Source organism: Atta cephalotes, assembly GCF_000143395.1.
Source record: "Atta cephalotes unplaced genomic scaffold scaffold00001, whole genome shotgun sequence".
NCBI lineage: Eukaryota > Metazoa > Arthropoda > Insecta > Hymenoptera > Formicidae > Atta > Atta cephalotes.
The window spans coordinates 6,646,911-6,660,634 of NW_012130065.1; the positions used below are offsets into that span (position 1 = coordinate 6,646,911).

A 13,724-nucleotide genomic window follows, 5' to 3' on the forward strand; every position below is an offset into this window, starting at 1 on the left:
AGAGAGAGAGAGAGAGAGAGAGAGAGAGAGAGAGAGAGATGGATGAGGCGTGAGAAGCAGGGATGTACACGAAGCTGAAGCTGGAGTAGAACCAAAAGGATGAAGGAGAGAGGGAGAGGATAAGGTCGCTTCAACCTCTCGGCATCCCACGAGGCCTCCGGTGTAATTAAGCGAGTGCACCCTCACATGTCTACGTACGTTCGCATCATGTCTATCCATCTAACCGTGGTAGGGTTGTTCTCTTCGTCGACTCGTCGTCCCTTATACCAAGGGTCGAGAGATAAGGCTGCAAAAACCTCGGTACGTCCTTCGTGCCTACATCTTGTAGTCTCACACCAGCGAATTTTAAAATGCGCGTGTTGAGAAATACAACGTATCCATGGGGAGATCTGATGGCCACTTCCATCAGCATATTATTAGATTGTGCATTATGCCGTGATTCTTTATTTCGTAGTAATTAAATTTGAGGCCACGTGTGATTTGCGAAAGCAAGTTTGTTATTGGAATTTCGATAAAACCATTGTTTTATGAATCTGCAAAGATTTTAAGAAATGCTCACAACATAAAGAACATAGAATAACTGAATATTAATTCAAATATCGCGTATATACTTCTGAAGACTTTCTCCTTTGATATGACATTTGGAAACTATAATTGAAGCAAAGGCAGTGAACGAATATTACGGAGGACCGTGCGCACGTTCGCGTATGTACGTTATATGGTAATGGAGGGCCAATCATGCGGTAACTAGCCACCCTGGGGAGACGGTCAGAACTGCCACCCGGCGGTCAGCTCCCGTCAATGTGTCACTTACGTAGCCGGAATAGCGAACCCTCCCGATAGAGCATTACTACTGAACGTGTTTTCCCCTCGATTGCAAGTACTGTCAGTTTCCTGTCTGGAACATTCTGTCCGCGCGTTTTAAAAAGCTACGAGATCGCCTCAAGCTTTTATAAACTGCAAAGAAATTAAATTTTTTTTATTCTCGTGTTTAAAATTTTGAAACCGTAAGTTTCCAGTTAATTTTCAAAATATAAATATTTCCCGTTAATACTATAAATAAAATATCAACTTAAAGATATAGATATATTATAAATAAAATATCAACTTAAAGATACATCTTTTCATATGATATATTTTAGAACTCTAAAATAAGATTATAATTTTTTCACTAAAAACTATCGAAGAATGACCGACATCGTCTGAGGGTGTCGTTCGACCGAGCGAATGAAAGGTTCGTCGAGGCACGAAACTACGTTAGAACTCGCATTAAAAGTTGGCGGATACGACGAGGACAAGCTGGACGAAGGGTCAAGGAAGCACAAAGCGATGCGAGTGTAGTGGCCAATTCTTGATTCGGTGTTGTGAACGACTTGACGAAGGTGTGCACAAAACTGCCGCAACTACCACCATCACAATCAACAACAACGGCAGTAGCAACGCAACGTTCACGTTCTATCACCGATGATACGGATGTACAATACCACCTTCGCCATCGGTCGAGCCAAGAGTGTATGGAGCCGCGAGTGAGCGAGCGAGAGAGACCAGGAAACAGGGCGATAAATAACTACAGGATGAAAAAGGGGGCGCGGTACCCTCCCGGGGCCCCTAAACCTAGACTACACACCCCTCGCCATCCCTTGCCATTCCGCGCCGCACCAGCTTCGTATAAACCGCGCGCACGGGCCCGACCCCGACAATTATACCCTCGCACGCGAAATGTTTTATTACCCTGACGTAGAATGCTTGCGTACGACGAGAGTGGTTGGTATCTATGTATGTGTACATGCCCATGTATCGATGCATCCCTCCGTGTACGCGCATGCATTGCTATTGTCCGGACGTAGTATGGAAACATCTGACAGTACGTGCCCTACTTTTCTAACTTTAAAATCTGTCAAATAAAGCGACATTCCTTAGTATAGAGATTTTAATGTAATAATCATAAAATCAATTTTGTTTTGAACAAACGTTAACTCTAAGAAACATATGACACTTGCATAGTAAGTGTTTCGACGGAGCGCATTCATGCGTTAATAGAGAAATAATGTAGCTTACGCTTGTTGGAACTCTTAAGGGAGACACGAGCCTTTGAGAGTGAAACCGGCTAATTACGAAGCAAGTACCCGGTAAAGTCTTCTACCTTGGACTACAGCCTCGGAGGGATATACGAGGTTGGCAGTGCTTGAGGGGATCCACTACTCCCAAAACGTGCACCGGATGACGCTTGATCTTTCAGCTAATTCTGTAATCCGGGACGGCACTACCTGCTAACTGCTCACTAAATCGAGGATCCAATCTTCTCCGCTATCTTCGCTCTTTATCACGACAAATGGTCAGCGACAGTGTCTAAGTGATACTTCAAATAGAATAGTTTTAGTAAAATTAAGTTTTCTATTGTTACATTATAATACAAAAATAATAAAAATAGTTTTCTATATTTACAAGATAAATCTTCTTTTAAATACACAAAAACTAAACAAAATTTTGTAAATAAAAATTATAGAATTATTTTTCTTTTTCTATTTGAAATTGTAAAAATTATAGAGTTTAAATAGTTCCGCCCTTCTTGTTTCTACACTTTTGCATTTCTAAGATTTTTAAGTTTTTAAAATTTAAAAATATTACTTTTCTGAAGTAGTATACTAATACAATGGCATAATGTTATCGTGAAATTTCCAAGACATATCCTGCATATAAATTGATCGTTAATTACTGAAAAATGAGCAAGCTGACAGCGCACCTATTTACTATCCCTGCATTCATCCCACGAGCCAAGTCAGCCCTTAGTCTTTGGTTAATCGGGTTAAATTAACTCAGTTAGCGTACGGCTGTTATGCCCTCGTAGTTAGCGACTTGTTATCCCGAATCAGGCTTCTCGTCAGAAACATTCACGCAAAGTTCACTACGTCATGATATCATGTATAAATATGAAAATGGATTGTGGTGAAAAGGTGATTACAAATATTAAGTTAATATTTTTCGATAAAATCGATGATTTTATTATAGAGAGATCATGAGAAATTAATACAAAACTTTAAATACGAATACTAAAAGTTTTACTTGTTACACAAGATTTACATTTATATAAAAATATTACTACCTATCTCTCTTTTTGCTAAAATATATTTTAAAGAATTAACAATTCAATGGAGAATTTCCGAGAAACAATACAGCAAACTCTTTCTGCTTCTGCTCATTTATCGGTTCGAATCGCAGCATCGATTTTTAAATTGCGTAATAAATAAAATTAGCAACGAGGGTGACTTCCGTGGTGGGCAAAGGGGCCGTAATTGTAACTTCATCAGGGCAACTTCCCTCAACTTAATAAAGCTGTCTCAATTTTCGCCTCATTACCGAAACTCGTGCGAAATTTTCTTGTTTAATTTATGTATACTATATATACGACAACAAATATTATTAGTTGTTATTTACGTAAAGAAATATGAATTTTGTAAATTTATGTCAATTGTAATACTATTTCCAATTTATTTTTGTGTTTGCTGCTGTTTTTGTTGCAGACGAAACGTTTCATTATTTCACGAAAAATTACGACTGCGCTGCGTAATAGGTCCAGTACATCACACAGCTTGCAAACGCGCGAAAAAATAACATTGGTTCTCTAGATTTATGACTTTTGTCAACGTAAATGGCTCAAATATTGATAGAAAAGAATATTCTAACTTTAAGACTAAATAAATCTATAAAGAAGCAAAATGGAATAAAAATGTATTTAGAATATTATTCTCAATTAAATTCTCAATATTATTTTAGAGATTTAAATGCAAGAAAACGAATTATATATAATAATACTTAGACGATTATGATAGCTTTGACTTTTTATATTTAACGTTGATTGTAGCAATTTTTCGAACTTCTTTTATGTATCATAATTAAGAAATATTTTTAACACATACATACATTTGGAAAGAAAAGAATTTATACTTCATTTAGCATTGTTACATGATTAATAATTTGATTGATACTGTATAATCATTTCTTTCATTTTCAATGTACGAAATGTAACGTGTTTATTTGATGCATGCCTTGCACTGAACTTAAACATGTTTCCATAAACCACGCGTAACGTCACGCATAATGTAACATGATTGCGTTGTGTACGTTTAGACATACCATTAGCATGGCGATTGACATATGCATCCCATTGACGACGCTTAGGTTCGAGGCGGACGTACTCGTGCAACGTCGCACAGGTAGAAGTGAGGGCAGAATAGCGGTATCCACTCTCATGTAACTAATCAACTGGCTGTCGAGCCAAATCGTCCCCTACTGAATCCCTCACAGACCCTCGAAAACAGAGAAATCCGGACGTACTGGTGCAAACAGAATGGCAAAGATGCTACGTGCGTGATACAGCTTTATTACGTAAGAATCAAGAAGACTTTCGTGTCCATCATATTCAAGAGAGGCGATAAAAAAGTGTATGAAAATGAAAATAAGAGAATTGTGTCGAACAAAGTAATTATGGAGTACGTTTTCGTAGGAAAAGGAAACGCTTGGTCGCACTACCGAGCATTCCACGAGGTAGAAGGCGAGGGTCGGAGTTGATAAAGAAATAAAGAATCGTGAAAGTTCGCGTCGAACCCCGCGTTCCCATGAGGCCTTATGACTTAAAGTCTCCTTACTCCGTTAATTCCGAACATTAACAAAAGTCCCGCTAAAACTCGCCGCCAACTTTCCCGACCTCTAGGGACTGAGCCGGACTTGTTAATGAAAAAAATACAATAAAACTCTTTCACGACGAAACTCGTCTCGAATTCTCGAAACTAGCCTGCTTGTGTTCTGCAAAGAGAACTCCTTCTTCCTTCTGCGTTTCTTCGAACAAAATAATCGGTAGTCATAATCGAGTATCGAATAACCTTCATGTCAAATTTTTGAGCAAAAATGACCGCTTTGTAAGCAACATTAAAAATAATTCATTTCTATAAATTTATTTGTTAATATAAACATTAATTAAATAAAAATTGCCGGAAAGATTGATGAAAAGAAGTCAGGAGTTATATTAGAACAAAGGGAAAGAATCTTCTTAAAAATTGAAATTGTAAGAAATAACAAAAAGATTCATCTTATCGTGTGTTTGTTCTCTAATAAAATGTAAATGCTCCAATGCCCATTTTTCCCCAACCATCACCAGACCGTTTCGCGAGTAGATTTAAACTGCATATTCTTTCCGAAGGGCGCCAGGCTTAATACCGAAGTGTCGGTGTAAACCGCTTTATGCTGCCGCTTTATACCAACCGACCCCTTCGTTCCGCCACGAACGAGACCTCTTACTTATTCATTTATTCTGGCGAGATGAACTTTACGGAGATTTTAATGGCACTCTGACTTTCTTGATATTCGCGCGTAGGTAGACCTTTGAAATTTCGTTATTCGCAAATGATGTATGCAACGTGAAACAGCCGTTTTGCTAGAGGATTTGACGCTATTCTTGCGTACATATGTTTGCAACAGATTCGGTGAATATCTCGTAATTTATTAAACGGATTACTCCGGAAAATCAGTATCCTATTTCACGTTCGTCGCGAGAATACAAAGGCAAACGTCTCACTAACTGACATGTGCGATTAATTATCAGCTGGCGTAATTATACGTATAGGAGGGTTCACAGAAGGAACAGATTCAATAGGAAAAGTTTTAATGTGCACAATATTGTTAATTTAACAAACAAATGATAAATATACATGATAAATATACTGACATTAATAAAAAAAATTCGATCGTAACATATCAAATTTTCATTTATCAGATTAGATTTTATGGATAAATATTTCACGCATGTACTTGATCGAAATATTTCAATACATAAAGATTTAACAGAATCCCCTTATTATTATTTTATGAAAAATATCATGAAACATGCTAGCAATAATCTATAATCATAAATTATCACCTATATCCTCCTGTCATTGGGATTCGATGATAAATGGTTTTCCGTGTTATTAATCGTGGATCACCAACTATTCATTTTTCATAATTTGTCGAATGGTTGTTCAGAAATTTGTTAAAACTTCAGAAAGTGTATATACGACTAAAAAAAAGTTTTGCTGTTTAATAATATGTTGTTGTTATTTTTTTAATTAATTACAATAAATATTATGTAATTTATTACATATAACACAAAATAAATAGAAATAAAAATATAAAGAAATTGTTTAGATTTTATTCTTTAATAAAGAATAAAAAATACATTATTAGTTTTTCTTAAAAGAAACATTTCTTATTTTTCACAGAGATTGTTCTCTAATGTTTTGTATTTTTTTTACTTGCCGCTCGTAAATTGCTCTTTGCAGACACTCGTCTATTCTGCCTCGCTTACCGATCGAGATTCGATCTTTCTCCTTCGGGACGCAGAACGTGGCTTCCGAACGCGAAGATAGACCTCGCCCAGAGGTGATGGCACACACCTAGTTTTGATTCACCTCATGGTATCCTGCCGGTCACGGGACTGACGGCGCGTAATTGTTCTCTTGTCTGATTCTCGCACGGCATCCAACACCCGCCATCCCCGCGATTGCCTTCGCGCCAAGAATGCATAAACAGCCTCTTTTACCAATCCGCAATGCTGTAAGCCTTCATCCGCTTACTGTTTCTGACATTGATCCATCGTTTTATAAAAACGTAAAAAAAACAAATTGATAAATAATTGCTTCTTTCATAAATCGCTATTATTCAAATATATTAAGGATGAAATAATCATGCATAAAATCTTGCATAATGCATAAAAAAATAAAGCAATCAAAGTCCTTCAATTTTTCTTTTTCATAAAATAAAAGATTTTGATTGATTGATTTTCTTATGCCTTATGCGTTATGATACGTAAGAATCTGCGCTTCTTTCCTTAAAGATATGCATTTAGATATGCTAAAAGATATCTAAATGATTATTTATATCTAAATAAGATATCTAAATGAATATTTTTAAAACGTATTACATTTCGATTTTAGAAATTTAATGTCAAGTTATACCTAATTTGAGTTATTTTTATAGATCATTAATTCCTACTCAATATGTTAATTTAACAAAATAATGAAATGAGAGAGAGAGAGAGAGAGAGAGAGAGAGAGAGAAAGAGAGAGAGAGAAAGAGTTTTTAACTCAAGAAAAGATGTGTTAAATTTGACTTAAATTTAGTTTATTTTTACTAAATGCATACATTAATATGAATGTTGTTCCATGTACTTTGAAATTAATCACAAAAATGGATTAATTATGGATTAATTTGGACATAGAAGTTAAAAATAGCAAAATATTATTTTTAACTTAAGGGCTTGAGATCCTATTGCTCCTATGATATCTAACGATATAGTTAAAATTAAATTACCTACGTTCTAAAGCTTCATTTAACGTTACATTAATAATGAGTTCCACAGATGAATCAAATCTGTTCCTTTTTTTCAATAATTTAAAATTCACAATCTCCGAATCATTACTTCCGTATTTAACATCGCATCATTCCCGTCTCTGGAGTTTTATACGCATGAAGTATGGACGTGCAACCCGGCTCAGAAACCAATCAGCAATGATCCGGGAAATTGACAAACGATCTCCTTTTTTTCCCCTGTCGCACAATATCATTATCGGGCATTCCTGCAAATCGAAGCGTCCAATACCGTTAATGGATTATTAATGATCGGTAGAAATGTCGCGGCTGTTGGCGAATTGAGCTGCCTAGCAGCTGCTCGATTTGCAGACGCATATGTATCGGCCAGGATTCGGCATCATTCGGTCGCATAATTTCCCGCACTGGCAATCATACTGCGCGACGATAATTGGCACACGACCGACAATCGTCGTAATTTCGCGTTCCCGCTGCGCAAATTCTGACGTGTGACACGCGACGGATCGGCGCTCCTGGGAGGCACCTCATTCAATTAGCCACTCAGTTACTCGCATCACATCGCATTTACCCATCAGACTCCCGCTCGGTGAACTCTCTGACGACCCTCGCCGAATCTCCTCGTCTGCGCGCCGTGGGGGCCGCCACGAATTTGGTTTCCCCGCGAATTCGTGATTTAAACTTTTCGCGAACGATGACGCGTGGAGGTATCTTCCTTGAGTGAGACTCACGTACAGAAGGCAAGGAGGATCTCACGAAGCTGTCATGCAGTAAAACGGCTTTAGTTCGTGTGTCAAAACGTTAGCGGTTTTGTCTCTCAACCATGCTTCGTCTGTGAAACTTCATTAGTTTTCCTATCCACGTGTCTCTTTCAGCGTTTTATCAAGTGCTCGTTAAATCAACGGCTTGTCAAGAAATTGCTCTTAGAGACTTGTCTTTTCTATCTTGCGAAAAGAAACTAAACAATTTAGTACTATATATTTAGCACTAAACATAAAATATTATTATATATAGATAAATTTTTTATTATACAATACTATATTTGTTACTGTCTTTCTATTTCAAGTTTAAAATTCACAAGCAACTTTTCATACAAATACGGATGAATTAATTTCGTGTATATTACAGTTTTTTTAATTACAACATTTCTATGGAGAACGACAAACAACAGCCTTTTTCCCAGGGTCAAAGTAAATGATCGCCAACCTATCGACAAAGGTGGCGGAAGTCGCGCCGTGGAGTCGCAGAAGTTTCTACGAATCCGCGGCTGGTTGCAAACTTGCCGAAGGGTCGAAACCGCCGGCGCCGTGAAATTACTCGACGGGTACCTCCCACGGGGCCGAACTTGTCCGCGACAATTTCAAACTTATTTTAACATTCATATAAGCCCCGTGCCCTCGCCTCGTGTGCGAGCACCCCTGAACCATCGTCTACGCATCCCTTTCGCTGCGTAACCCTAGAAGCGATCCATGTATGACGTTCCTTCCTCGATGTAAAGACGTGCAAGCATAAGGGCGGCTTGGGATTTACATAAGATTATGCGTAAGCTTTCGTACGCCTGGTAAGGGGATCGACGAAATGATGTCGCGGTGAAACAACGCTCCGGGGTATGCTCATCTCGCACTGATAATTATAATAAAGTGGCGTTGTATGACGTACGAGCGATGTGATAAGCGTTATTGTCGATTCCAACATAGTACAAGCAATCAGATATATGATTTAAGATTCTTTTATCGGTTTTGCAATGCGTTTTGATTTCAAATCTTGTATAGAAAGTTATTCGCAGTATCATTATATATATGAGAGAAAAATTTGATTTAAAATAATTATCTTAGTTTTTGCAATCTTATTGTTATTTTGTTTATTATATATTTTACATTTTATTTGATTATTTTTTTATTTATGATTTTATCAATAGTTGAAATATATTTTTTACTATCACATGTTTACATATAAATTCTCCTAAACTATATAATACTGATAAATGATGTGCAATACGCACACTGCAATACGCGCATATAAAAGTTTATAAAATTAAAATAATACGGAGTACAAATTATATAAGTTACAAATTATTAATTTATATAAATAAAACGTGTAAATAATAAATAATTCTTTTTCTATGCATGATATAAAAATCACTTTGTATATGCTAATAGAAATCGATTTTTGTTAGATATACAAACTATTTTATATTTCAATGAGCCAACGAGATTTATTATCACGCATAGCCATTCTTTGCCTCGTGGCGTTGTTAAATCTTACTACCTATCCCGTGATGCGTTTTATATTCATAGTCTGTGCGAAAATTGCTCCTAGAGCACAATAAAGATTATACGAGCCATAAAGTAAATTCAGCCTACCCTGTCGATATTTATTTAAGCGTGAGAGATATGCTATGTATTCTTTCTTAATTTTTCTTTGGTCTTATTTTATATTAGTTTTATTTTATATTATTATAATTTATATTATTGTTCTTCTTTCTTGTTATAAAAGCTTAAATATATTTAGTTGAGGCAAACCGACAGTAGTTAATGCAACATTACATCGTACCGGCCGAGTGAGAAATTTCCTCTGCTAGATATTGATGGCACAGATCCGAATAAGCCTGCACTCTCATGAAAATAGCTAGAACTACACGTTCACCGAAACACGGTTAATAAAGAAGATTTCATGGGAGAAAAATCTCAGGAACGCTTGTTTTCGAGACAAATTTCGTATCATTTTGCGTACATAAAAAAAAATGCGGAATTAATTATATTAAATTAATTATATTATATATTATAAATAAATATAATTAAAAATAAAAAACAAAAATAAATAAAATAATAAGATATAATTCCTTAATTCATAAATGACGGCAACATAACGGTATATGGTATCATGTTTTCACTGATTATTAGAAATGTATGCGCAAAAACATACTTAATTTCCTTCCACCATGGAAAATTTTTTTCTGTAGAAAAAATTGTTGGAAACAAATTACAATCGCAATCTCAAATCGCAATAGACATTTTTAGAAAAATTATTTATCGAAATTGCATATGCTTCGTGTAAAAAAAAACGTTATACGTTAATTTTTAAATAGTGTTTAATTAATAAAATTAAAAATTTTTTATTTTCTTCTTTTATGTAGAAAAAATGTTGCGATTACAAATGTCCCTCTTTCGACGAGAGACATCCGTTTTTATGTATGCCTTTTGCAATAACCTTCATACGTCACAAATTTCAGGACAAAATAAATTGAAACGACGTAGCAACTGTGAACCTGTAACCGTAGCCATAGTAAGTATTATACATTATAATAATCTGCTTTTTTTAGGTACTTTATGTAGAGTAAAATAAAAATATTTGCTCAAAATTATGAATGTAATTTATGCATAAATATTTGCTACATTATTATTATTATATATATAAGTCATAATTTTTTTATTTAAATATCTTGCATTTTAATACTTACTGAATTGGCTTGTTTAAAGCATTTTGTGCGACATTCTGTTAATCTTTATTTTATATATAAATCCGTTTTTATGAAAGTTATCTATAAGACACAAATTATACTTTTGTTGAAAACTGATTTCAAATATACATAATGTTATTTCATTTTATAAAATTATTTAACATCAGGGAATAAAATATTTGGTATTAGGTAATAATTGTTGTAATTCCCGTTTAATACCCAATTTAAATAAGTTTAAAATACAGTTGCTCACTTGGGATTTATAACTATGTCAGAACTATTAAAAACATTTTCCTTGTATAATTCTGCATATGAGTTAAAAGTGATGTTGGTATTCCATACTTTCGTAGTATGACGCAACGTTTCATCAGTGCGGAAAACGATTAAATTTTTTTCTGTTAAAAAAATCATCGCAAGAAAATGTACCGGTAGTCGTTAATCCCGAGCTATTAAATCTTTGTAATGATAATACATCTTTATAACGTGAATGTAAGAAATGTGTTGTGATGTATTTTTTAGCAGCGCTCGTTGCCTGCATGCGCGAAAAGAGGTATCATATATTTCTATGAATTTATGACGTCTGATTTTTTTGTATATATATATATATATATATATATATTTAATTACAGTTATCGTTAAATAGTTTTCAGCGCTTGTAATTATTAGTTAACTTTTTATGTTTACAATTTTCCAGAACAATCATATTTTCTTGTTATGATTAATACTATTTTAAATATATGAAGTTAAAAGAAACTTTAAATATGCGCGCGCGTCAATTTTAATTTTTTTTAATAAATCTTTTAAACATGATGTGATGACGTAATCTTTGATAATTAATAATTTTTGACAATTATATATTTTGCTTTTTCAAGATATTATGCGGATGTGGTAATCTTGACGGCACCGAAATTTCAGAAGCTATTTCAACAGCTATACATTTACAGCATAAAAAAATGAAGCCATTATTTTATGCTCCGGACATTGAAATTTGTGGTGTAATCAATCATTTTACCAAAGAGATGAATACTGAAAATTCTAGAAATGCTCTTGTTGAAAGTGCCAGATTAGCAAGAGGGTGCATAAAACCTCTACACGAGTGCGAAGCTTGTACACATGATGCCCTTATTATACCTGGAGGATTCGGCGCTGCACGCATTTTGTATGTGTTGATATGATGATGTGGAAATAGAAAGTAAAATAGAAAAAAGTAAAATAAGATTATGTTAATAAAAATGCACATATATGCATAAAATGAAAAGATAATACTCTTGATAATACCTTAATTTTAATAGTGAATGTGCATAGATGTTATAGATTTCGATATTAAAATATATTGATGGAAAATAATTTTTACGAAAAAGTACAGAAAAACTAGAAGGTTGAGACATGATTTTAGAAATTCTTAATTTTTCATAGATATTCATAATAGGACTTAGAGTGGCGTGTTTGAGAGCGGAGGATTTTTTAGTTTTTCAAACAAACAGTGCCACTCTATGCAGATTTTCGTAAAAAATTTTTTGTCAGGGATACTATAATAATTTCTAATTAAAGCAAATTTCTAATTATCTTTATAAAAATAAACTTTTTTTTATAAAGGAGCAATTTTGCCGAAAAAGGTACTGATTGTACTGTTCTACCCGACTTGGAGAAACTCATCGAAGATTTTCATTGCGATAAGAAACCGATCGGTACTATGTGCATAGCTAATGCACTTGTTGCTAAAGTGTTGAAGGGTGTGAAAATTACACTTGGCAAGGAATGTAAGTCAGTTCGTTTTATTATTAATATCTGCGTTTTGTAATATTTATGAATTATTTCTTAGCACCTAAAAATGATTGGCCACATGCTGATGCTATCAAGAAAGTTAAGGATATGGGTGCTAAAATAGAAATGAAAGATGTTAAAGGAGTAACGTTTGACAAAAATTTTGGAGTTCTCAGTACACCAGCCTGGTTATATGAACCAGCTACTTTTTCAGATATTTATGATGGTATTGGTAAACTTATCATAATGTTAAAAAGATGCATCAATAAGTAATTCATATGCATATGTTTCTAAAAATCACATATACCACATTACACTTTAATAGTTTATATTATTTTATTTGTATATCATTTACGTATTTTATATTTATATATAAGAACAAAAATTTTTATTACATTAACTGTATATTATTTTTGTAATACAAATACTTTTGTTCTATGCAAGTTTACAAAAATATTAAAATTATTGTATAGCAAAATACGCTTTTTCGTTAGGAATGTGCAATCTCCGGATCAATTCATTAAAAATAAACTCAAAACAAAGCTATTTATTTAAAAAAAGCAGCATTGATTTTTTTACAAAGAAATTTTTTACAAAGAAAGAGTTTAAAATAAATTTAGAAGAATTTAGTTAGAAGAATCAATTTTTTGAAATTGTAAAATAGGTTAACTTAAAATCGCTAGTTTGGAAAGATCGATTTTTTGGAGATCGGAACATTCCTACTTTTTGTCGAATTAATTTTTTATAGGATTATGGGACAGGAACGTTATTTTTGAAAGAAATATATTTTATTTTATTTCTCTATCTCGCCCTTTTGAAATAAAGTAAATAGGGCGCGCATTTTGAACGTTAAAGTAAGTCAATAAAACTAATTATTTAAAATAATCAACAACAAGTGAAATAACAATAAATCGAGATTTGCGGCGAAAATTTTTCATCGATTTAGAATTGTCTTTTTGTTTTTCTTTTGTTAGATAACATGGCAGTCTTCGCTATGAATTCATTCAGGGTGAAAGTCGTTCTAGAATTCTACGGAAATTCTGGCACGACCTCTCCATTATAATACTCTTTATTTCATAATCATTGCAATTGACAAGAAATACGTTTAAAGATTTTCTTATCAAATAACAATTTCATTATA

At 33.9% G+C, this 13,724-nt stretch overlaps 1 protein-coding gene across 1 annotated transcript in view; it reads left to right on the forward strand.

Annotated features, from left to right (window-relative positions):
* The window catches only part of LOC105618281 (ES1 protein homolog, mitochondrial-like), a 25,309-nt gene extending 12,453 nt beyond the window's left edge, over nucleotides 1–12,856 (forward strand). Inside the window, exons 3-5 of the mRNA XM_012199825.1 lie at nucleotides 11,692–11,978; nucleotides 12,416–12,579; nucleotides 12,642–12,856. Coding sequence (XP_012055215.1) covers nucleotides 11,692–11,978; nucleotides 12,416–12,579; nucleotides 12,642–12,856 — 666 coding nt within the window. The remainder of the gene's footprint in view (nucleotides 1–11,691; nucleotides 11,979–12,415; nucleotides 12,580–12,641) is intronic.
* Nucleotides 12,857–13,724: the final 868 nt, after the last annotated feature.